Raw genomic sequence first — 26,539 nt, forward strand, 5'->3', positions numbered from 1 at the left:
GAGGTGGTTCTTGGGCTGGTCGACTCCACTTCACGGGGCCTCGAACTTCCCGGAATGGTACCCGAACGTTGGTAGCAAGGGCCCACATGCATTTTGCGTGAAGGGCCTTGGTTAGGTAGTCAGGAGGGTTCTGATCCAAAAATGCTGAGGAACCCAAGCGGTAGACCATGCCTATTACCTCTTGGCAGGACGAGACCCGGGCTTCCAGCTGCATTTTAATCCCAATCCTCAGTGGGTGGTGCAAGACGACTCCACCCCCTCGGGTCGTCTACAGCTCTTGGCAACGCCCCTTTAGGGCGGGGCTGAAGTCGACCGCGCCCTCCAAGCCGCCCGTACACTGCCCCGGGCGGGGCATCTCTACTGGGCATGCTCAGTACTAAGGTCTTGAGTAGGTCTCCTAGGCGGAAACCAGAGCCGAGTGTGTGTTTTTCCCAGGGTGTCCCGCGCTGCTGTCATGGCCGCGTCCAAGTGACGATGTCTGCACATGGACTTCCAGGTCTGTGGGTGGTATTCACAGGATCTGTTGCCTCTAGGTTTCGGCATCTTTGGACCCTCTTTCTTTCACTTTCTTTTGTTGACTCCGTGTGACCCTCGGAGAACCCCTTTTGGCTGCAGCGATGTCCAGGGTGCTGTGGATACCGGAGCTGGCAGTTTTGAGGGGCTTCCCCACTGAGGCTGAGCGGCAGCAATGGAAGCAGGAGGGAGTCGCCGGTTCAGGTGAGAAAGGCGAGCCTTCCAGGAACGGAGGCCAGCGTGTGGACTGTGAGCGGAGAGTGGTGCCGGCTGGGTTCTCACTCCTCCTTGTTTGTTTGTTTGTTTTTTCTGCCGAAATCTAGCTGATCCCTTAAAACTTTGGATTGTTGCATCCTTGATGTGGTGGGCGAGGTCCTCTGGGCTCAGTGCTTGTTTTGATCCCAACCTTCTCACCGCCTAGGCTCAGTGGTAACAACGATGGCGATGTCGGCTACTTTTCTAAGTCCTTGACATTTATTGTCATTTAATCCTCACAATAGACATTTAAGATAGATATTACGTTTAATACCATTTTGCAGGTGAAGACGTTTAAAGCCCGCTTGTTTAAGTAATTTATTCCAGGCCCCACAGTTGGTAAGCATAAAAGCTGAAACGAGGCAGCAAAGATGTAATTCTTATGAACAGTACACATTTACCGGAGAGAGGTGTTAACAGCATATTTACTAGTGATAAATGTGAGATAAAGGCACATCTGGTTGTGAGATTTAGACTGGACCCGGAAGAAAAATAACAGTTTAGAACACTAGTGTGCGGGTGTGTGTGTTTGTGTGTGTGTGTATATGCAATAGGGGCTTCAGGAGAGGTAGTTTTTGAAGTCTGGTGATCTGGATCGCTTCTTGGCCTTTTGGCTAAGATCAAGTGAAGTCTGGTGATCTGGAAAAGTTTCATGGAAGAAGTTAGACGTGAGCAGAATTTTGATTAAAGGGTAAGACATGTGGAGAAGAGCTCAGCAGGAGAAATCACAAGTGTAAAAGTGGAGGCAGGAATGTGCATGGGATATTCGGGGAACAGTTGAGAGAACCAGCTGTTCCTTAGGGAGTATGGTGGGGATACAAGAGGCCAGATTATGAAAGGCCTTAGACCCCTGATTGTGGAAACTTTTCTGTTGTCAATAGGAATCTTTTGATTCTTTTGAATTCCCAGAAGGGTGATAATATTTACTAATGAGAAATATTATTCCTGTGTCTAACTTCTACCTTGCTTCTACCTTGCTGCTCATTGTATGGATGAGCTGCTAATTGTAGAAGAAGTGATGTTCATAGAATAATGGGAATTTGCTCAGTGCTTTGTGATTAATGTATAGTAAGCATTCTAAGGATACACATTTTTTTTTCATATTAAAATGTAAAATGGTAGATTTACCTAATAGTGTTACCCTTTACAGTATGAAAAAAAATTGGTCCTTTGAATTATTGGACTAATTTTTTATATTGCAGAGAGTGGATCTTTCTTACAATTGCTGCTTGAAGGGAATTATGAGGCCATATTCTTAAATTCATTGACTCAAAATATTTTTAACTCAACAACTATGACTGAAGAAAAGATGGACAGCTACCTGGAGAAGCAGATAGTAACATTCCTGGATTACTCAACAGATTTGGACACAACTGAAAGGTAGAATTTTATTTGAAATTTTCATAGAGAAACAGACTGAATACATTTAATAGTGCTTTGCCAGCCTAAGACAGTGGTTTTAGTCATTGGAAAACTTGGGCTCTCCAGTATGGCAGCCACTAGTCATATGTGGTTGTTGAGCACTTGAAATAGTGCAACTGAGGGACAGAATTTTAAATTTCATTTAATTGTAATTAAATTAAAAGAGCCCTATGTGGGGCGCCTGGGTGGCCCAGTCGTTAAGTGTCTGCCTTCGGCTCAGGTCATGATCCCAGGGTTCCGGGATCGAGCCCCGCATTGGGCTCACTACTCAGTGAGAAGCCTGCCTGTCCCTCTCCCACTCCCCCTGCTTGTGTTCCCTCTCTCTCTGTCACATAAATAAAATCTTAAAATAAATAAATAAATAAAAGAGCCCTATGTGGCTCATGGTTATAATATTGGACATTGAGACATAAATTGTTTAGGTTTCAGAAATTTTATTTTGTACTTGGATGATCTCTATAAATGTTGGTTAATATTTTATATTTTTCTTGGTAAAACTGAAATGAAATTGGTTGTGGTTATACAGTGGTTCATATTTGTTTTTTTATTCTTATATGCAGACAACAGCTGATATTCCTAATTGGTGTAAGCAGTTTGCAACTTTTTGTTCAGAGTAACTGGACGGGGCCTCTCGTTGATTTACAACCTCAGGATTTTTTGCCATCTGTTTTATTCCAGCAATTCAGTGAGGTATACTTCTTGGAAATGTCATATATAGTTATTATTGTGTTTTTTTTTTTTTTCTTTCTTTAGGAACTGGTCTTTATAAACTGGAGTCAATAGTAGGTAGGAAAAAATACGACTTTATATATAGCTTGTACAAAGTGTACTGAGAATCCTTGGTCATCGATCAGATTTTCAAGTATTTCTAGAAGGTCCACTGTCAGGAATGGAATTAGAGATAAGTGTTACTAATCTGATGGTAGAGGGGCTCCTGGCTGGCTCAGTTGGTGGAGTGTGCAACTCTTGATTTTGGGGTTGTGAGCTTGAGCCCCACATTGGCCATAGAGCTTACTTTTTTTTTTTTTTAAGATTTTATTTATTTATTTCGAGAGAGAGAGTGCGAGAGAGAGAGTACAAGCAGGGGGAGTGGCAGGCAGAGGGGGTGGCCGGCAGAGGGAGAAGCAGATTCCCCACCTTGCAAGGAGCCCAGTGTGGGACTCAATTCCAGAACGCCAGGATCACCACCCCAGCCAAGGCAGATGCTTAACCGACTGAGCCACCCAGGTGCCCCAGCATAGAGCTTACTTAAAAAAAATAAATAAAATAGGGGCACCTGGATGGCTCAGTCGGTTGAGAGTCCAACTCTTGGTTTCGGCTCAGGTCCTGTTCTCAGGGTCATGAGATCAAGCCCAGTGTTGGGTTCTTTGCTGAGCATGGAGTCTGCTTGAGATTCTCTCCCTCTGCCTCTGCCCCACCCCTGCTCACGTGCTCTTTCTCTCTCAAATAGATAAATCTTTAAAAAGAAAGAAAGAAATAAAATATATTTAAAACAATCTGATGGTGGGGTGGAAAAAGAAGTAGAAAAGCAGCCATAAACTGACAGCCACAGTAATTAGCTCTGTACACATCAGTGTGGTGAGTCACTGTATCATGTTGCAGTAGAATAATTGAAATTCATAATCCTGGCTCTGAATCATTATCGAAAGTTTAAAAGATCTTCTGTATCTTATGCCTAAGAAGGGAATTGAGTCTGCACTTTACAGAGGTTTTCTTTTTTTTTTTTTTTTAAAGATTTTATTTATTTATTTGAGAGAGAGAATGAGATAGAGAGAGCATGAGAGGGGGGAGGGTCAGAGGGAGAAGCAGACTCCCTGCCGAGCAGGGAGCCCGATGCGGGACTCAATCCTGGGACTCCAGGATCATGACCTGAGCCGAAGGCAGTTGCTTAACCAACTGAGCCACCCAGGAGCCCTTTACAGAGGTTTTCATCCAGAGTGATTAAAGTACTAAAGTAAAGTAAAGTAAAAGTAAAAAATGTCACTTAAAGAGAAATGCTTCAGTTGTCTAGAAATTTGCTTATATGGAACATCTCACTCCCTCTGTTATTGTGGATGAAACAGTTTCTGCCTCTTCAGCCCTGTAGTGTAGGTTAAAAATTCACCAAATAGTCAAAGTCATAGTGTTTGTTGAGCACAGATATGTGGGGCAAGTGCTTAATTCACATGTTCTATCAGTTTGAGGATCCCAGAGACGAGAAGATGGAAGCTCTGGTGGTGAAGGAACCTTGTCAGAGGTCTTACAGCTGGGTGATTGGAAGCCACATTTCCTGGGCCCAAACCCAGCCCTCTTTCAGCTCTGCCAGTGGAGGAGCATCTGTAAAGTCAGGGGACAGTTCAAGGCAGTACAGAAGTAGGTTATGTGAGAGATTTGGACTGTTAAGATTATTGCAGTTAACCAAGAGATGTGGGGAACGGGAATTTGGTCAGACAGTTTAGCTGGGAGTGGACCGTGAGGTGAACTGAAGGGTGCTGAGGAAACGGACAGGTGGAGAGGAGCAGGAACATCTGTCTGGATGCAGTCACGGGAGCGGAAGTTCAGAGTGGGGAAGAGCGCGGTGGGAGCAGGATGTTTTGAGCCTACTGGAGTAGCATTGAAAGGTCACACCTCATGGGATTCAGGCCAGATTGTGGGAAACTTTGAGACCTTGATTTTTTTTTTTTATTAGAACTACCTCATAGATTCAAAAAAAAGCATATGAAGTGTATGCAGTTTAAATAATAAAACCACTTTGCTCCTCCCACACAGCTTGAGAGAGAACATTGGCAGCATTGTAGAGCAGTTTCCTGACCGCAGTTCCCCAGATGTAGAGCCCCTTTGCCTGTGTGGGGTCTGGGCTGGAGCGGGGAGAGCCTTGGAACTGGTCGGCAGCATTTGCTAGTTCCCTGCTTTGCACCACTAATCATAGCATCTCTGCGTGTGCTGTGACTTGGAAAGGGTTGGAAATACTGCCTTAGAAGGTCCCCTGTGTGTGCTTCCTGATGGTGTCCCTGGCCCTCCTCTCCCATGAGCCAGTCCCATGAATTTTGTGTTAATCATTCCATTGCTTTTCTTCATAGTTTCAGCACCTCTGTAACTCTAGAAAACGTATTGTTTAGTTTTGCCAGTTTTTGAACTTTTATAAAATGAAACAAACTGTGCATTCTTCTGTGACTTGCTTTGTTCAATGGTATATTTTTGAAATGATACCATTATTCATTTTTACTGTTGTATAGTATTCCAATTGTATGACTATACTAGAACGTGTATGTTTCTTCTACTCTTGATGGCGATATGGTATATTTCCTTTTTTTTGCCCCCAATGTATTACATACAGTGCTATTAGGAACACATCTTCTGGAAATCATTTGCAAGAATTTCAAAGCACAGCATACTGAAAAAGCAGAGGAGGCTGTTTTTACTGGCCCTCGGGCTGTAGGTGATACCCTGAGGGCTGAGAGGATGATCTTCCCAGAGTTGGGAAGCTCTGCTGTGGTATATATATATCCGTGAGTGGAGTTGCTATGCCCTAGAGTATATACATGTTCAACTCTTCTTGGTAATGTCAGGTTGTTTTTTTTGTTTTTTGTTTTTAAGATTTATCTATTTGTCAGAGAGAGACAGAGCGCACAAGCAGGGGGAGTGGCAGGCAGAGGGAGAAGCAGACTCCCCGCTGAGCAGGGAACCCAACTTGGGGCTCGATCCCAGGACCCTGAGATCGTGACCTGAGCCAAAGGCAGACGCTTAACCGACTGAGCCACCCAGGCGTCCCTGTCAGGTTCTTTTTAAAAGGAATATTCAAGGGTGCCTGGGTGGCTCAGTTGGTTAAGCAGCTGCCTTCGGTTCAAGTCATGATCCTGGAGTCCCGGGATCGAGTCCCACATCAGGCTTCCTGCTCAGCAGGGCGTCTGCTTCTCCCTCTGCCCTCTTCCCTCTTGTGCTGTCTCTCATTCTCTCTCTCTCAAATAAATAAATAAAATCTTTAAAATAAATAAATAAATAAATAAATAAATAAATAAATAAATAAATAAAAAGAATATTCAATTTATACTCGTTACCCGCAGTCTGAGAATTTGGAAGGTAGGAGGAGTTGAAATTTTTAAACACGTCAGTATTTTCTAATTGTCATTTTCCTGTGCTGATTGATGTTTCTTAGTTCTTGTGAAGCATAAATATTTGTGAATATACTTTATGGTCATGGAGTATGGTGACCAAAGCCAAATTCATTTTCCCTGCCTTTAATTTATGGCCTTGTCATTTTAACACTGACATCTGATGCTAACTGGTCTCAGAGGAATAGCACTGAAGGTCCATGTCTGAGCGGTATTGGTCACCTCTCGCACAGAAAGGTTGGTCTTAGTAATCTGGCTTCCAGATGTTGAAATTTTTTTCACTATTATGGTGATAAATACTTATATTTTTACATGTCATATGCTGTCTTGACTGAGGAATTGTTCCGAAGAGTTGTAACCTTTGCTTTGTCTGTTTTGTTTTGTTTTTTAAATACAAGCAGTCCTCTTTAAAAACAGACCATTTCCCCAAACCTCTGGAAGCACATTTAGAACTCAGTTGGAATATCAGTGTTATATCTTGGGGGTAGGCAGAGGCTGACTTACTTAAGCAGAAGATAGAAAAGCATTTCATTTTTTCATGATGATGCAAGGTAGCACTGGGAAGAGAAATGTATGTATTTGGCTATTCATACATTCACACATTTATTTATTGTCTTGTTAATACCATCTCCAGAGAATTCTGTCAGGGTGGCCTGCATTTGTGGGTCCCCAGGGGCATTTATAAGGTTATGATTCTGTCCAGTGCCAATTGCTGTGTAATAGATTGATGCCTTTGTTTCAAAGCTGAATTAACTGGAAAATATGTTACTCCAAGACCTATAAAGATTAATATTTTGTTAAATTAGGTCATCTTGGCTTATATATTTTTTTCAGGTCAAAGGACTAGATGCAGTTGTTCTGAATCTGCTTGTTCTAGATGGTGAATCAGTCTACAGCCTGACCTCAAAGCCTATTCTGCTCTTATTAGCGCGAGCTATTCTAGTGAATGTGAGACATAAACTGACGGCTATTCAGGTAAGGAGAGAAAAGAAGGCAGTTGGTTCATACCCAGGGATGACTTGTGCTGAGTAGCATCAGACTTCAGGTGTGATGCTGACAGTGTTTTGGTGGTTTTCTAAGTCTTTTTTAGGTATTTCACTTTAAAACCTGATGGAAATAAACAAAAACATTCTCCGTTTCTGAGATTCATCTAATACAAAACGATACTATATTGAGCCCCTTTTAAAGGATTATATAGATCGTATGTATGTTCAGTACTCTTACTGTGGATCTTAGTGGGTCTTAATTACTGTTTCCTCGCTCACATCCTACACATTCATTATTCGGGTTGGATTTAGTAGAGCATTTGTGGAATGTCTGTTACATCATTTCTTAAAGATTATTCATTTATTTAGAGAGAAAGTGTGTGCGTGCACGCACACATTTGAGCAGGGGGAGGGGCAGAGGGAGAGGGAGAGAGAATCTCAAGCAGACTCCCCTCTGGGTGTGGAGCTCACTATGGGGCTTGATCTCAGGATGCTGAGATCATGACCTGAGCAGAAATCAAGAGTCTGACCCTTAACAGATTGAACCACCCAGGTGCCCCTGTTACATTGTTTCTTTATAAGTAAAGAATTACATACTTTGCACATGTCACAAAATATTCTTTTGTGTTTTTTTCAGTGGTTTAAAATGTACAAACTGGGGGCATCTTGGTGGCTCAGTCGGTTAAGCATCTGTCTTTAGTCATGATCCCAGAGTCCTGGGATCGAGCCCCACATCGGGCTCCTTGCTCAGTGGGGAGTCTGCTTCTTTCTCTCCCTCTGCTCCTCTCCCTGCTCGTGTTCTCTCTCTCTCACTCTCCCTCTCAAATAAATAAAATCATTTATTATTTATTTATTTTTTAAAGATTTTATTTATTTATTTGACAGAGAGAGACACAGCGAGAGAGGGAACACAAGCAGGGGGAGGGGGAGAGGGAGAAGCAGGCTTCCCGCTGAGCAGGGAGCCCGATGCGGGGCTCGATCCCAGGGCCCTGGGACCATGACCTGAGCCGAAGGTAGATGCTTAACCGACTGAGCCACCCAGGCGCAGCCAAATAAATAAAATCTTCTAAAAAAATGTACAAACTATTGGTTCTTGTACTGTACAAAAACAGGGTAGGGGGATTGGATTTGGCCTGCAGATTATAGCTAGCTGACTTCCGTTCTGATTGTGGCAACTTGACCCATGTTACCAGAAATAATAAATCTAAATTTTATATGAAACCTCCCAATTTCTCAGTATTGGCTGAAAAATTTTGAGAAACACAGTTTTCAATTATCAGAATGTAGACTTGGTCTCTACTGTCTAAGGGCTTATTTTCCCAAGTATTTCAGTTTAGACAAAGAAGAGGTAAGAAGGCAAGTTTTGCCTCTTCCGCTGTCATGAAAGCCAGAGGAATTGGAATCAGTTTTACTAGAAGGGTTTCAATATGTCAGAGTAGACGTAAGGCCTTATCTTTGATTTTTTAGCCATGTTAGCTTGAATTAAAAAATTTTTCCAGAGTTGATCTGAGTGAAATGCTCTCTTACAGAACGACTAGTACTTGGCTCTAAAGCAAGTACTACCAAGGCATAGGGCTGCCGAATGGCATTGTCTTTCTATGAGACTAGAGTCATTAATAAGTGAGTGGGACAGTTTTAAATTTTGTTGGTGGAAAACTTTCATCAGCAATTATGTTAAGCATTATTTTTTAAAGATTTTATTTATTTATTTTAGAGATAGAGTGCACTCGAGCAGGGCGGAGGGAGAGGGACAAGCAAGCTGTGCTCTGGGCACAGAGCCCGAGGCAGGGCTTGATCCTGTGACCCTGATATCATGACCTGAGCCGAAATCAAAAGTCGGACACTTAACCGACTGAGCCACCCTGGCGCTCTGTTAAGCATTTTTTAAAAAAAAGATACATATAGTGTCAACTTAGGAGAACCAGTAGGTATGTGAACTGCTGGTTGTGGATGTCATATGGTAGGGTTGGAGAGACAAGGTACTTGAATTGCTTGGCGGATACTAAACAACTTCTCACCTGGGCTTACAACCCTGTTTTCTTTTACACGTCACCATGCAAAGATCACTTTGTGTTGAAGTCTTGCCTTTCAGTGAAATCACAAAAGTTCTTTTACTTTGGATCTTTAATATGTCATTTTCTAAATAATGATATAAAAATGACTTTTTTTTTTTTTTTAAGATTTTATTTATTTGAGACAGAGCGAATGAGAGACAGAGAGCATGAGAGGGAGGAGGGTCAGAGGGAGAAGCAGACTCCCTTCCGAGCAGGGAGCCCGATGTGGGACTCGATCCCGGGACTCCAGGATCATGACCTGAGCCGAAGGCAGTCGCCCAACCAACTGAGCCACCCAGGCGCCCTTCAGATAGTTTTTTAATGTTTTATCCTGAGTTTATAATTATTAACTGTGGGAGGGCTAGTTTTTGTTTTTTTTTTTTAAGATTTTATTTATTTATTTGAGAGAGTGAGAATGAGAGAGAGTACATGAGAGGGGGGAGGGTCAGAGGGAGAAGCAGGCTCCCCGCTGAGCAGGGAGCCTGATGTGGGACTCGATCCCGGGACTCCAGGATCATGACCTGAGCCAAAGGCAGTCGCTTAACCAACTGAGCCACCCAGGCGCCCTAAAAATGACTTCTTTGATAAGTGAGGATAAAATGAAAGAACTGTCCTCTACCTATCCAAGTTAACTTTAACCTTTTTAAGTTAGCTTTGAATAGGCTTACTTGTGAACAATGTATCAAGTTGTTCATCATGATATTTTTGTGGAACTGTAAAAGTAGATGATTTCCCCCCAATCCTTTAATCTGTGGTATATAGATTAGTATTAGTAAGATGTAAATGTTGAGTAAAAAGAGCCTTGGCTTTGAAATCAGACCAGAGTTTGTCTGGCTCAGCCGTTTAATAGCTGTATGACGTTTGTTATGCTAGTTAATTTCTTTGGAATATCAGTTTCCTTATTTATAATTATTTTTAAAATGGAGGGCGCTTAGCTGGCTCATTTGGTAGATTATGCGACTCTGGATCTCGGGGTTGTGAGTTTAAGCCCTATGTTGGGTGTAGAGATTACTTAAAAATAAAATCTTTAGGGGGGTGGGGGAATGGGTTAGCCCGGTGATGGGTATTAAAGAGGGCACGTTCTGCATGGAGCATTGGGTGTTACACGCAAACAATGAATCATGAAACACTACATCAAAAACTAATGATGTAATGTATGGTGATTAACATAATGTAATAAAAAAATAAATCAAATCTTTGAAAAAATGGAATAAGCTGGCAAAATTTTTTTGGGTGCCTTTTTAGTACACTTACGCTTCTGATGTCTAGGAGGTTATTGACTAGTGTGGCTTTCCAATCAGAACATTCTGTAATAAGTGCCAAAATCAGGAGACAGGATCTAGAAACTAGAGCAAGGCTTCAAGTTTCTTTTTTATTAATGCCTCAGATTTTCTGTTCAGCCATTCTTGGCAAATAGAAAAGGGTACTTTTATTTCCAGTAGAAAAACAGGCTATGCTTTCTCTATTTTTTTCACACTCCTCCTCCCCCTAGGATAAATGTTTTGGCTTAAGAGGTAATGTATAGATCTGATGTTTAAAGATTCAGCATCTGAAGCTATATGTTTTCTTTTTCTTTTTAACGATTTATTTCAGAGAGAGAGCACAAGCAGGGGTGGAAGGGCAGAGAGAGAGGGAGGAAGCAGACTCCCCACTGAGTGGGGAGCCTGATTCGGGGCTCCATCCCACGACCCTGAGATCATGACCTGAGCCGAAATCAAGAGTCAGATGCTTAATTGGCTGAGCCACCCAGGCGCCCCTGATGTATGTTTTCTTTAAAGGGCAATCTCTTTGACTGGCTCTGTCTAAATTCCCATGTCTAGAAAAGGAAAGGGTTTGCTGCCAAACCTGAGTCACTTGTTGCTGGCAGCAGTTATGGATTTTTCTGGGGGAGGAGAATAGCACTGAGGCAGCAGAAGAGAGACTTGCTCTTCACTGTATATGCTTCTGTATGGGCTTATTGCTCTTTTTTTGTTTTTGTTTTTAGATAAGGATCTAGTGTTTGTTTTTTTTTTTTTTAAAGATTTTATTTATTTTTATTTAGAGAGAGAGAGCGCAGGTGAGCAGGAAGAAGAGCAGAGAGAAAGGGAGAGAGAGATTCTTAAGCAGACTCTGCACTGAGCTTGGAGCCCAATGTGGGGCTCCATCTCACAACCCTGTCATGGCCTGAGCCGAAACCAGGAGTTGGATGCTTAACTGACTGAGCCATCCAGGTGTCCCAGGATCAGGTTTTTTATTTTTTTATTTTTTTTAAGATTTTATTTATTTGTGAGAGAGAGAATGAGAGAAAGAGAGCATGAGAGGGAGGAGGGCCAGAGGGAGAAGCAGACTCCCCGCCGAGCAGGGAGCCCGATGCGGGACTCGATCCCGGGACTCCAGGATCATGACCTGAGCCGAAGGCAGTCGCTTAACCAACTGAGCCACCCAGGCACCCTATTTTCTTTTCTTTTCTTTTTTTTTTAAAGATTTTATTTATTTGACAGAGAGAGACACAGTGGGAGAGGGAACACAAGCAGGGAGAGTGGGAGAGGGAGAAGCAGGCTTCCCACGGAGCAGGGAGCCCGATGCGGGGCTCGATCCCAGGACCCTGGGATCATGACCTGAGCCGAAGGCAGACGCTTAACGACTGAGCCACCCAGACGCCCCTTATTTTATTTTCTTAAAGATTTTATATATTTGACAGAGAGCACAAGCAGAGGGAGTGGTAGGCAGAAGGAGAGGGAGAAGCAGCTCCCTGCTGAGCAAGGAATCTGATGGCTTGATCCTAGGACCCTGGGACCATAACCTGACACTTAACTGACTGAGCCACCCAGGGAGCCCCCCCTCTTTTTTTGAATTGTGATCAAGTAAGAACAACACCAGACAATAGAGAAAAACCTACTGTGTTCTCTGCCTGTGCATTAGTCAAGACAATGTATGAAATGCAGTCTGTCCTCAGAAATGTTTGGGCCAGGTGGAGTTAAACTCTTGGAACACAAGAGCTGTCCAGTGTGGTGCTAACTTCTAGGAACATTGTAGAAGTTCAGAGAAGTGAGAGACCAATGTGTGCCGCCCTCTTGGGAGAAGGCTTCATGGGAGGGTTTCACGAGGATGTGGAAGGGATTGTCTTAGTTTTGGAAAATATTTGAATCCACGGTAATTCTTACAGTGTAGTTTGTGCAAAATCTATTGCTTTGAGGAGGATATAGAGATGAGCAGGACATGACTTCTTGTCTTATTGGGTAGATGGTGGACAACACCGAAAGCTAGGGATGACCTCCATGAATGCAGCGGGATGTGTCTGCAAAGGAGGTAGTACAAATAGTATGCTAGAATTTCAGAGGAGGGAAGAAATTACGCTCCCACCCTCCTACCCCCACCACACACTCTGCCTCCTGCGGGAGCGGCTGCGTGGATCATGGCGTTGAGCGGGGTGCCACAGTGGACATTTTAAAGGAGATACTAAGTTCTAAATGGCATCAGGAAGCCCAACTGGCTAAAAATACAGGCCCTGAGAGGATGGAGGAGACGTGTTATTGCGGAAGAGGGAGAAGCGGATTTGGGTATTATTACTGAGGACACAGCAGTGGATGGATAAGTTTGTTGAAGAGTAAGTTTAATTTCACAGATGTTAAAAAAATTCTAAACACTAATTTCAATTAATATAAACATTGTTTTTTAGAGGGGCTTTTATTTTCAGCTTACGTGGTACTTTCTTTCCGTAGAGCTTGCCGTGGTGGACTTTGAGATGTGTGAGTGTTCACCAGCAGATACTGGAGGAGCGCTCCCCGCAGCTCTCTGCTCTTGCTGGAGACTGTATCGAGGAAGGTATGGGACAGATTTTGTTTGATGCAGGCGTGCGGCTCCAGGCTCATTGCTCAGCTGAGACAGTCCTTTTTAGTTTATTATTATTATTTTTTTATAGGTAATAGTAACTTTCTGGTTGAGGTTGTTTCTTTTTTTCCCCTTTTTTTCTGGGTATGGAATATCACAAATTATTGGCATGTCAGATTATAGAATTTCTTTTTGCCTTTGAATTTTAAAAGAGGTAATCATTATCATTTATATTGCCTATTTAGAAAATGATTTGTTCTATGCACGTTACCATGATTTTATCACAGACTGCTTAAAAGTATTTTAGTTTTTCTTTGTTCTTTAATCTCAGAAGCCTCTTTGGAAACTAATGTAAACTTCCTTTATTTAAAAAAAAATTCCTTAACTTTCCTTACTTTCCCTTTTTGAATCATGTTATCTAAGATTAGCATATGTTTATATATTTCTCTTAGAACAAAAAAAATTGAGAAATTAATTTCAACTAAATTACCTAGCTTAGTAATATTTATTACTGCACAAACTAACATCCTCTTAGTGTATTCTGGCCTAGCTTGTTACTACATAGATGTACCCTTAAAGGAAACAGACTCCACGTGGAGTAAATTGTGCCAAATTCATGCAGAGTAGAAAATTACTTACCCGCTATCCTGTTGAGTACATGAAGAAAGCCTTTGTTTTTTTAACATTTGGCAGAAAATACATTTTACTAAGGATGACAATAGGTAGAGAGGCATTTTTACATTTTATATTATTTTTTTATTATATGTAACATATATACACAAAAGTACCTAAAATGTAAATGAAAGAATAAACCACACACCTCTGTCAGTGCCCCCCACTGCCTTTGTTACAGTTGCCCTTCACATTTCCTAGGGAAGCATTTTGAAAAGAGGAAAAATCTTGGGTACCTTGACACTTGGTTTCCCTGGGCTTTTGGAATGATTATTCTTAGCAAAAGTTGCAAAACAAAGCAAAGCAAAAACAAAAACAGATTCCCTTGTAGTGAAGAAGCACTTAAACACAGATAAACTTGGACTTGGTAACGAACTTCAGAGTTACAGAGAAGGGGTTTGACCTTAGGTGTGTCTGATTCCAAAGCCCAAACTCGTTTCACATAGCAAGAGTATGTCTGGTGTGAGTGTGTGTACACTGCTCCCCCTTATGCATGGTTTGGACTTCCATGGTTTAATTACCTGCAGTCATCTGTGGCCTGGAGGCAGATAATCTGCCTTCTGACCTCTTGTCTCAAGGTCATTAGAAGCCTCACGCTACATCACAATGTCTGCATCATTTCCCGCACTGCATCTCATCACATGGGCATTTTATCCCACATCATCACAAGAAGGGTGAGTACAGTACAATAACGTATTTTGAGAGAGAGAAAAAATGTAGTATATACAGGGTTCGGTACTACTGTGGTTTCATGCATCCACTGGGGGTCCTGGGACGTATCCCCCTTGGATAAAGGGGGATGCATGGGGGAAGGGGTCATTTGCATCCCTCGGGGTGGAGGAGCAGTGATCTGTACTTGATGGAGTAGACATTCACGAAGGCATAAAACAACTCAACATGTGTGCATACGTAACTGCAAGAAGCTCCCATACCTTTCTTTAGTCTGTTTCCTTCAAGTTACATCTATGTAGTAACAAGCTGGGCCGGATACACTAGAGAGGACGTTAGTTTGTGCAGTAATAAATACTACTAAGCTAGGTAATTTGGTTGAAATTAATTTCTCAATTTTTTTTTGTTCTAGGGTAGAAATACATAAGCTATGCTAATCTTAGATAAAATGAAAATCTGTACATGATTCAAAAAGGGAAAGTAAGGAAAATATTATTCAATGAGTATAGTAATTGATTCATTTATATTATTTTTTGCCAAGACTTAGACCATTTATATTCTTTTAGGATTTTAGGTAATACAAGACTGTGGAATTAGCAAGGATGTGTTAAATCAGACTTTGCACATATATATATACACACACACACACACATATACATATATTCTGCTACAGAATTGAAACCTGACATATGATAGATTAGTTGTTTTATTACATATAAGGAGTTAACTTTTTCTATACAGTAATGTTTCTAAAGTAACAGAACTGAAAAACAGTCTATCCCTCTTTTCTACAGTAGTAGTCTTTGGTTTAATGCTTTTGGGTTATAAAAGATTTTTATGAGCAAATTTAGCCTACTGAACCATCTTTGTTTTCACTGACTGTAGATTCTCTAGACTGTGAGTTCCTTGTGAGCTGGGGTTTTTGTTTTTTTTTTTAACCTCTTTCCGCTTAGCATAGTGCCTAGAAAATAGTAAGTATTTAGTACATGTTTGTTGAATAACAACAGCTAAGGTTTATTGAGGCCTTTCTACATGTACTTTTAGGGAAGAAGTTTTAGAATTTCCTCTATTTGTCCTTCATCTCAGTAGTAACAACTTGCATCTGACTTAATTTCTGTACAAGAGTGTTTCAAAAAGTGGAATATTATAGCAGAGAGGACAAAATTGATCCTACCTGGATGCCATATGGACTTTGAATCTCTCCTAATAGTGTTGCCTAGGGGTGGAGTTCTCTTCAAAATGAAATACAGAGTGAACCTTGGAGTAAATGACCCGACGCCCCATTTAGCAGACAAGTTGTCCTCTCTCTTTAGTAAAATGAAGCCTATGTAGCCTGAGTCTCCCCCATTCATGCTGTTGCATATTTTTGAAATGATGTGAGAGATGCTTCATAAATGAACTTAGTGCAAAGGAGGAAGAAGAGTGGGGATGAGTTTCTAGTTCCTGAAATTGGGTAAAGTTTTGAAAGTCAAGGATGACTTGGAGGCGCCTGGGTGGCTCAGATGGTTAAGCGGCTGCCTTCGGCTCAGGTCACGATCCCAAGGTCCTGGGATCGAGCCCCTTATCGGGCTCCCTGCTCAGCGGGGAGCCTGCTTCTCCCTCTCCTGCTTACCCTGCTTGTGTTCTCTCTCTCGCTGTGTCTCTCTGTCAAATAAATAAATAAAATCTTTGAAAAAAAAAAAAAGTCAAGGGAGACTTGAACATCACTGATAGTAATGGGGAAAAAAGTTGCCTTTTCCAGAGGATAGTGAAAGCATTTGGAATAAGATGACATCACTATTCAGCCCATGGTTTGATTTTGTAGAAAGGTAATTACATTGTACTGCTTAGGATATTATACAGTTTCCTATGCTTTGTTATACTGTTATGGAAAATTGGTAAGCGAACAAAAAACAAGATGTCACTGGGACTTGTTTTTTCTTTTTATAGGATATCAGATTTGATGCATTTGCTATCAGGAAAGTCACATTTCTTCCCTTAATCCCATATTATATAAATTTGCATTTATGGCTACATTTTTACCACATTTCAGTGGCTAATGATTGTAATTATTAATTATTAAGAAAAGAAAAAAATACCCTTCCTTATATGCCATTTTATTTTTATTTTTATTTTTTTTAAAGATTTTATTTATTTATTCATGAGAGACAGAGAGAGACAGAGGCAGAGGGAGAAGCAGGCTCCCCGCGGAGCAGGGAGCCTGATGTGGGACTCAGTCTCAGGACCCTGGGATCATGACCTGAGCCGAAGGCAGACGCTTAACCGACTGAGCCACCCAGGCGTCCCCCTTATATGCCATTTTAAAAGGGAAAAACAATATGGTGTGTTTTAGAGAGAATTCTATTCTATGGGGTAAAATTAAGTTTCCAAACAGAAAGAGTTAAGTAAGACTGGAAAATATGACTCTTAAGTGATTCATTCCCCAAGTGGTCTTGATTCTTTTTAGCAATGTATTTCAGCATATCATTAGCTTTGCTTACAACTAAGCATTTTTTATGTTGCTGTTCTAGGCTTATCAACAACATTTTCCATTTTATCTAGTCATAAATTGGTCCTTTTTGGCTATGTTTAGGTAGGTCTGCAGATAGTCTTAAACTGCAACATTTCATAAACAATTTTATTTAAAAAAAAAAGTTTGGTTCTGGGATTTCACCCAAATGTTGACCAAGCAGTCAGTTATAACTGAAATACTGCTCAGTGTCCAGAGAAGGATATTATATTTGAAATGTTGCCCTTGAAGGATCATGAAAAGTTGGCAGGATTTTTTTTCAGTCCATGAAACAAAAGTGAGGATTTCATGGACAACTGTGATCTTTATCTTTTTGTCCAGGAATGTGACATCAGTACAATGTAATGGAATAGAACCCATCGGAATGTCAGCATAACTTTGCTGGACTGATCACATCTATGAAAGGAGTAAGTTAGAGTCTTGCAAAGTTTGCTCCTCAGTGTGATTGAGGCACTCTTTTGGATGTCACACCAGTGAAACCACGATTCTCTAAAAGACTGCTTAGGTGTACACACAGCCATTTATTGTGGGAGCCGATACTGAAAATGCATTCCGTATAGTGCATGAGATGTAATATTGCAGTGTAGCTGTTTGATGATGAGCTTATGAAGTCTAAGGGAAAACGGGTTGAAATGCTTTGTCCAAGAGTTCTGCTGTGACATCTCCAGGCAACTCTGTGACTCTAGGGTTAGATTGTTTCCACATCAAAAGAGCTGATCGAGAGATTAGTCTCTAGGTGACTGATGAGTGCACTGATTTTTTTTTTTTTTTAAAGATTTTATTTATTTATTTGAAGAGAGACACACAGCGAGAGAGGGAACACAAGCAGGGGGAGTGGGAGAGGGAGAAGCAGGCTTCCCGTGGAGCAGGGAGCCCGATGAGGGGCTCGATCCCAGGACCCCGGGATCAAGACCCGAGCCGAAGGCAGACGCTTAACGACTGAGCCACCCAGGCGCCCCGCACTGATTTTTTTTTTTTAAAAATTGATACTTTGGGGGCGCCTGGGTGGCTCAGTTGGTTAAGCGACTGCCTTCGGCTCAGGTCATGATCCTGGAGTCCTGGGATCGAGTCCCGCATCGGGCTCCCTGCTCAGCAGGGAGTCTGCTTCGTCCTCTGACCCTCCCCCCTCTCATGTTCTCTCTATCTCATTCTCTCTCTCAAATAAATAAATAAAATCTTAAAAAAAAAAAATAAAATAAAAAAAAATAAAAAATTGATACTTTGGAATGAATGTTATTAAATACACTGAATATGATTAATTATAATTATCCGTAGAGATTTCACTTTAACATAGCATGAAAATAATCTTATAAGAAGGGATTTTGAGGGGCGCTAGGGTGGCTCAGTCGTTAAGCGTCTGCCTTCGGCTCAGGTCATGGTCCCAGGGTCCTGGGATCAAGCCCCGCGTCGGGCTCCCTGCTCAGCGGGGAGTCTGCTTCTCCCTCTCCTGCTCCCCCCGCTTGTGCTCTCTCTCCTGCTGTGTCTCGTTCTGTCGAATAAATAAATAAAATCTTAAAAAAAGAAAAAAAGGGATTTTGATTTTAGCATACATTTTAAATGTACTGGGTGACATTTGCATCCAGAAGGTCATGAACATTCATTTCCATGGAGAACCTACTGATTTGTTAAAATAATAAATATTTGTCTACTGGGTTGACATGTTCCTCTATTTTTTTTTTAAAGATTTTATTTATTTATTTATTTGACAGAGAGAGAGATAGTGAGAGCAGGAACACACGCTGGGCTGCCTGATACAGTAGCCACTAGCTATCTGTGACTATTTAAATTTAAATAAAGTAAAATAGATGAAATAAACAATTCAGTTCCTTAGTTTTGGTAGCCACATTCGAAGTGCCTCGAAGCCACGTGTAGCTATCGGCTACCATTTTGGATGGTGCAGCTAGAGAATACTTACATCATCAGAGGAAGTTTCATTGGACAGAACTGCTGTTGAGCAACAGACAGTGACTGGGTCGATCTGTCCTTCATTCTATATGACCAGCCCCCCAGTTACTTAAGGCTACCGTCACTATCACTTCACATCTGAAGGGTTGTACCTGACTTGTAGGCTCTTTCTTGGCCTTTGTTCCTTCTCCTTCATCAGTACTGATTTGGTTTTTCTAGATACCAATTTCATCATGTCACTTTTTTGATGAGGAAAGCCATTAATGATTTCCAGTTTTACCTTTGACTTTATATTGTCTACCCAATTTCATATATTTTTTTAAAGATTTTATTTATTTATTTATTTGACAGAGAGAGACAGAGCGAGAGAGGGAACACAAGCAGGGGGAGTGGGAGAGGGAGAAGCAGGCTTCCCACTGAGCAGGGAGCCCAATGCGGGGCTCGATCCCAGGACTCTGGGATCATGACCTGAGCCGAAGGCAGACGCTTAACGACTGAGCCACCCAGGCACTCCCCCCGATTTCATATTTAATAAAAATTGTTTTGGGGATGCTTGCTGTGTTTCAGTCACTGCGCTAGGTGCTAGGGATATCAGTGAATGCAGTAGGCAGTAGAAACAAAGGGCATAACGAGGAAGGAGTAAAGCAAAGGATGTGGTTAGTCTAAACCTGAGAAATCAGAGGAGGCTTCATAAAGTGCCTCATGCTTGAACTGACTCATGAAGAATGAGTAAGAATTTATTAGGTGAAGTTGGAAAGGGCATATAACATGTACAAAGAGAGACACAGAGACTTGAAACGTCTTTGTGCACTTGGGATTTCCAATAGTTCTGAATGGCCGGAGTAGAGTGGGAGGGTGGGTTGTACGTCAGGTGATGAGGAGCTAGGTCACCGGGACGTTAGATATTCATCTTGGTGGTAGCCATCAAAGGGTTATGCACTTGTGCACTCCTGGGATATTTACTGAGCACCAGCTATGATAGGTGGTGCATATACAGCAGTGAACAAGAGCCATGTGGACCCTTCTTTTATGAGCCTTATGGAATAGAAGTGAATTGGAGCCAAATTTCTACCCATCTTTCAATGTCTGCCCTCCTGAAAAGGGTTGGTTTAACTATCCCAGCCTTATGGATCTTCCCTCTTTGGTACTTACGGTCAGTACCACACAATCTCACATCATATTAACCGTGTGTTGAATAATGATTATGTGTCTTCTCCTAGGTCTTCTTCCCATCCTCTCGTTAGGGAAGATCAGGGCTTAAACCTTGCTGTAGGATCTAGCACAATTCTAAGCATCTATAATAATTCAGGAGATGTTGATTAAAAGTCAAAGGATGGAATAGAGGGAAATCGTTGAGAAGGGGAGAGAGGCAGGAGAAGGATGGAACATTGGAGGTGCAGCAGTAGGAAATCAGTTTGAGAACTATGGCGATCAGGGAGGAAAGGAGTTGTTTTGTTTTTGTTTTCATTTTTTAGAGGAAATGCATTGGAGTTGGCTAGCAGTTTCCTGTTTTGACGTGATGTCACAAATCTGTGAAGGCTGGCTTATGATTATGAATTCGTAGGATACATTTTTTCCCCTTCTCCTAGTGCCATTTTTCTTGCTGACCTCTCTGCATGGCCGACTTATCTCCTTTTAACCTTCAGTGAAGATACAGTTCTTTGAGTTTCAGCTTCAAATGCAGTCTCCTGCTAGATTGGCCGCTCTGGGTGGTCCAGGCCTCCTCATCTTTTGTCTTTGGTGTTCCTTGCAGCCATAAAAATGAAATTCCCAGGTCCGTAAGCTTCGGTAGTTAGCTTTAGGGCAGAATATGGTGTCAGTACATGCTTAATTCCTGAGGTTCGGTTTTCATTTAGTTTTTGTTCTCTGAGGATTCCTTTGTTCTCAGCACAATTGTTAACATAAAAATATATTACACATTTTATTTATTTATTTACTTATTTTTACACAGACCTTATAGTACTTACAGCATTTAATGTAGTTGACCTCGGCTTTGTTCACACTGACTCCAGTGACTTGTATTTGGGTTTTCTGTGCTTGAGACTCTGCTCAGTTGCTGCCATTGCCCTTGGTTTGTTTTCTTTCAGGATCAACGTGGGTACTTTCATACTTACATACTTACATTTCAAGTTTCATATAAAATCTTATTTTTAATTCCTTCCCTGGCAATTCTTTCCTGGATTTTTAGCTTTGCATAATTATACCGACAATTGAGTCAGCATCCTAAAGTCACCAATATTAATCCTCCTACTCCAACATCACGTGATCTTCTAAATTTACTAGTTAACAAAAAATGCCCAAGGCCAGCCACAGCAGATACTAGTGAACCATATAACATTGAATCCCGTGCACAGGGAATGTTTTCAGCATCTAAAATTCCTAGGAGCTTAAAGGGCTTCCCCTAGCGGCGCCTGGGTGGCTCAGTCGCTTAAGTGTAGGAATCTTGGTTTGGGTTCAGGTAATGATCTCAGGGTTGAGAGGTTGAGTCCCACCTTGGGCTCCACGCTCGGCGTGGAGTCAGCTTGTCCCTCTCCCTCCCCCTTGTCTCCATCCCCCCTCGTGCATGTGTGTACACTTTCTCAAATAAATGAATTAAATCTTTATTTTTATTAAGCTTTTATTTATTTGAGAGAGAGAGAGAGAAAGGGAGAGCATGAGTGGGGGGAGAGGGAGAAACAGACTCCCCACTGAGCAGGGAGCCCCACCCAGGGCTGGATCCCAGGAACCCCTGGGATCATGACCTGAGCAGAAGGTAGACACTTAACTGACTGAGTCACCCTAGCACCCCATGAATAAAATCTTAAAAAAAAAAATAAATAAATAAAGGGCTTCCCCTTGGCAGGCTCACCAGGCTTTAGTGCTGTAGCCATGGTTTTCATTGGGTGCCTGGGGCCCTGTCTGGCCTGTGGTATATATTAGACATTTTAAATGCAGACTTTAAATCCAGCTTTTTTTTTTTTTTAAGATTTATTTATTTTAGAGAGAGAGAGAGAGAGCATTAGTGGGAGGGGTAGAGGGAGAGGGAAAGAGAATCTCAAGTATTCTGCACCAAGCTCAGAGCCCAATGTGGGGCTCGATCTCACTCCTGAGATCAGGACCTGACCTGAAACCAAGAGTCAGATGCTTAACTGGCTGAGCCACCCAGGTTCTCCTAAATCCAGCTTTTTAAAAGTGTTTTTATTGGAAAAGTAATTTAACATGCCGTTGGAATTTAAAGATTAAACTAATTCTTAAGGGCGCCTGGGTGGCTCAGTTGGTTAAGCGACTGCCTTTGTCTCAGGTCATGATCCTCGAGTCCCAGGATCGAGTCCCGCATCAGGCTCCCTGCTCAGTGGGGAGTCTGCTTCTCCCTCTGACCCTCTTCCCTCTTGTGCTCTCTATCTCTCATTCTCTCTCTCTCTCAAATAAATAAATAAAATCTTAAAAAAAAAAATCAGGACTTATCTTCCTATTTTTTTTTCTAAAGATTTTTATTTATTTTATTTTATTTTATTTTATTTTTTTTTTTTTAAAGATTTTATTTATTTGACACAGAGAGAGCAACAGCGAGAGAGGGAACACAAGCAGGGGGAGTGGGAGAGGGAGAAGCAGGCTTCCCGCAGAGCAGGGAGCCCGATGCGGGGCTCGATCCCAGGACCCTGGGATCATGACCCGAGCCGAAGGCAGACGCTTAACGACTGAGCCACCCAGGCGCCCCTTTATTTATTTTTTTTAGAGAGCGAGCGAGAGAGAAACAGCATGAGAGGGGAGAGGGTCAGAGGGAGAAGCAGGCTCCCCGCCGAGCCGGGAGCCCGATGCGGGACTCGATCCCAGGACCCTGGGTTCACGACTTGAGCCGAAGACAGACGCTCAACCATCTGAGCCACCCAGGCGCCCCTTATCTTCCTATTTTATTTAACAATCTTTGACCCCTGAACACATAAGATGTAGAAGAAACCTAAGTACAAGCTCAAAGCCAATTATACAAATACACACACATACACACACAGATAGGTAGGTGGGTAGGAGGGGAGATAATACAGAGAACCAGCTTTGGGCATTTATGTGACTTATTTATGTGTTATTTTTTTTTTTTTTTTTTTAAAGATTTTATTTATTTATTTGAGAGAGAGAGAATGAGAGACAGAGAGCACGAGAGGGAAGAGGGCAGAGGGAGAAGCAGACCCCCTGCTGAGCAGGGAGCCCGATATGGGACTCGATCCCGGGACTCCAGGATCATGACCTGAGCCGAAGGCAGTCGCTTAACCAACTGAGCCACCCAGGCACCCTATTTATGTGTTATTAGGTTAGTTTAAATTTGATAGCCTTCCCTAGGCTTACATGAGCTAGGGAATGGCTCTCATGGCTACAGCACTATCCATCAGACGTCTGCTTAAATGCAAAAACAGCCTTTCTGTGTTTATTGAGAGATTTTAAAAAACCTTGGCCAAGTTTCACATCCCTTGATATATGTTTGTACCCAGAACCTTTTGGGAAGATAACTGTCATCGACAGCTAAGAAGAATCCTGTCACTTATGAACTGTGCTAGCATGATAGAAGGTCACTATATTTCTGAGAAAAGTGGCTAGATACTCAGGAGTAATGGGCAAAGGGAAAGAAAGTTAATTAAAAGCACTAAGAGCACTGAATATTACCAGTTCCAGCTTTTCTTGAGTTTGGTTTGTGTGGAGGAGATCTACTGAAGGAGTTTCATTGTGAGAAGTTCATGTTCTTCAAAAAGACCTGTTTGTCTTTTGAAGTAAGACATGTACATCTTGACTTACTCTGAGTCCAGAGAATCTCTATTTAAAGGGCTGGCAGTATATAGAAAAACACTTTTTTTTTTTTTAAGTAGGCTCCACACCCAGCATGGAGCCCAACGTGGGGCTTGAACTCATGACTCTGAGATCAAGACCTGAGCTGCGATAAAGAGTTGGATGCTTAACTGACTGAACCACCCAGGTGCCCAAGAAAAACACCTCCTTTTTCAGACTCATTTTAATTTCGGTTCAGAAGAAAATAAAAGATATCTATTTCATTGCTATAAGTATTTCTGTCAGATAATTAGGTGATGAAGGAGATCGGGTTGTGTAATGGCATCTCTACGCACGTATTCTTCCTCTGCCAACTCCCTCCTCGCCCCCGTTTTCCCAATAAGCATCGATTCAAATTCTGGCTTTGCCACTTAACTAAGGTGACTAGTCGGTAAGCTGAGTTCAAGTTTCTAATGAATCAAACAGGAATAGTGTCAACCTCAAAGACATCATTGTGAGAATAACACGATGTGTAAAATACCTCATGCCAGGCAGATTGGGCATTCAGTGTATATCCCTTCCCTTTCAGCTTGAATGGTAGAGAACAGATTCTCCCATCTTGGGACACTGGAAGTGCATTTCCTGTTCATTTATTATGCATTAGTTCTTTAACATTTTTAAAAACTCTTTTTTAATTGAAGTATAATTAGTGTACAGTGTTATATTAGTTTCACATTATGTGTTAATTCTTGTGGACTGCTGTGTGAAATGCTGACTAACCCATTACTGGAAGCATTTGTGAGGGATAGTTTGTCAGGGATATTGTAGAGGTCTGGACCGGGTGACCTGTAGATGCCCCCTGCAACTTGGTGTGTGTCAGCTGACTTCTCTATTACATATAATTAATTTTGACAGTCATTTCATTTCAGTCACTGTGTTATCAGGTTATTATCCTCCCATCTTTTCAGCTCAGGTATTTAGAGAAATCAGAATCTGACTGCTAAACCAATATGCATTCTATATTTGATATTAATATGGTCATATATATCTTTGTATATCTGTTTCTCCTTTGAAGGGAGGACTTCTGCATTCTTTATGAGGGAAACCTTAAGCTGATCTCTCCATTAGATTTTCTGTAGTGTTTAACTCTTTGTAGATTCATTTGGTACTTTGCATCTTCACTTTGTGTTGCCATATTTTTTAATAGCACAATTAAAACAAGCACTCTAGGGGCGCCTGGGTGGCTCAGTCGTTGGGCGTCTGCCTTCGGCTCAGGTCATGATCTCAGGGTCCTGGAATCGAGTCCCACATCGGGCTCCCTGCTCAGTGGGAAGCCTGCTTCTCCCTCTCCCACTCCCCCTGCTTGTGTTCCCTCTCTCGCTGTGTCTCTCTCTGTCAAATAAATAAATAAAATCTTAAAAAAAAAAAAAAACAAACCCAAACCAAGCACTCTAAAATTAGAGCAGGTTTATGAATTGTGTTTCCTAGGATTGTGTGGAGTAAAGGAGGGATGTATGTAATGTCCTTAGCTTTTTGCTTGGAACATGTGAATGCTTAGAGAATGCTGGCTATGAACTTTGATTGTACTTGTGTTCCTCATCTTCCAGATTTAAAATTTTTTAAGAGCAGGGACTGTGAAATATATATGCTTCACGTACTGTGGACTCAACATTTTAGTCATTTGCTCATTTTACTTAATCATAGATTTTCATTTTCATCATAGTTTTTAATGTTTCATCTTATATCTTGCAGTGATGAAACTAGAGGATCTGTTTGTAGGTGCTTCCGGTCAGTATTTGGCTATTCAATTCCATCTGGAGTGTGCATATATATTTTTATATTATTATGAATATACAAAAGCAAAAGATCAGTTCAACATTGCTAAAGACATCAGCAAATTACAAATTGATTTGACAGGTAAGACTTGTTACTTTTTGTGGATGATTGACTTATTTTTATGATAAAACTAATATAAACATTGGCAGTTTGGCTGTATTGTTTGGTTACATTTGATTTTTTCTGTTCTATTCTTTGCTTTAAAAAAATTGGTTTTAAAGATTTTATTTTAAAAAATTCACAGTTTTAGAACAAGTCTGAAATGAAACATTTTCTTTATTCCTGGAGATTCTCCTTTATTTTCCAGTCTGGTTAGCCACGTGTTAGTGATATATATATATGGTAGCCAGGTAGTACACAAATGAACTTTTTCTTTTTTTTTTTTTAAATTAAGCTCTGTGCCCAGTGTGGGACTTGAACTTAAGACTCTGAGATCAAGAGTCACATGCTCTACCGACTGAGCCAGCCAGGCGCCCCCACAAATGAACTTTTGACCATTTGTTGATGGGTGTGAGTTTCCTGAAGTTCCTCCTGACTCCCACATTTGGTGTGGCCTCTTTACATTGCCCTTTCTTGTAAATACCCACCTATGGCTTCCATCTGCTTTTTTTGTCTTCAGAACAGAAATTGTCGACTGTTTTAGATTCAGTGCCTTAGCATGCTGGCGTATTGTTGGCACTCAGACATTTGTTGAATGAACAAATAAGTTAAAGAATTTCTCCAGAAACCTCTGTATTTCTTCCGAATACAAAAAAGAAATATTGGTCGCTTTTTATGTCTTGCTCTATCCCTGGGGTGTTACAATATCATTGCCATTCAGTATTGATCGTGTTAATGAAGTCCCACAGTATCAGTTCGAGCACACCACTTACACCTCTGGAACCTGAGTTCAGCATTCCAGGCTGTGTCTGTGAAGGTCGAAGGGATTGAACCTATTTGTCCTTCCTGGACTTCGTCTAGATTACTCTAAGGTCCATTCTTACCCCCTAAATTCTGTGCTTCCTATTCAGCTGGTCTTGTCAATAAAATCTTTCAAGTATATTATGAGTTAAATATGACTTTGTGGCCTGGTCTGGGATCTTA

The 26,539-nt window shown here is 41.5% G+C and overlaps 1 protein-coding gene across 13 annotated transcripts in view; it reads left to right on the plus strand.

The window, feature by feature from the left end:
• The first annotated feature begins 387 nt into the window (after positions 1-387).
• Positions 388-26,539, plus strand: part of TTC27 (tetratricopeptide repeat domain 27) — a 168,388-nt gene continuing 142,236 nt past the window's right edge. For 6 of the 13 annotated variants that reach the window (XR_010405508.1, XR_010405510.1, XR_010405509.1 and 3 more), the window contains exons 1-6: positions 389-717; positions 1,971-2,148; positions 2,751-2,880; positions 7,116-7,256; positions 13,023-13,125; positions 25,373-25,537. Coding sequence is in view for 9 of the 13 variants with exons in the window: in XM_064572078.1 (XP_064428148.1) it covers positions 618-717; positions 1,971-2,148; positions 2,751-2,880; positions 7,116-7,256; positions 13,023-13,125; positions 25,373-25,537 (817 nt within the window). In the remaining 4 variants the exon portion in view is untranslated. Of the gene's footprint in view, positions 718-1,970; positions 2,149-2,750; positions 2,881-7,115; positions 7,257-13,022; positions 13,126-25,372; positions 25,538-26,539 lie in introns of all 13 variants that reach the window. The other 7 variants (XM_064572081.1, XM_064572085.1, XM_064572086.1 and 4 more) reach the window with 4 other exon arrangements.

This window comes from Mirounga angustirostris, unplaced genomic scaffold (genome assembly GCF_029215605.1).
Source record: "Mirounga angustirostris isolate CCGP_5_RB_7025 unplaced genomic scaffold, mMirAng1.0.hap1 SCAF_10, whole genome shotgun sequence".
In the NCBI taxonomy this organism is placed as follows: domain Eukaryota; kingdom Metazoa; phylum Chordata; class Mammalia; order Carnivora; family Phocidae; genus Mirounga; species Mirounga angustirostris.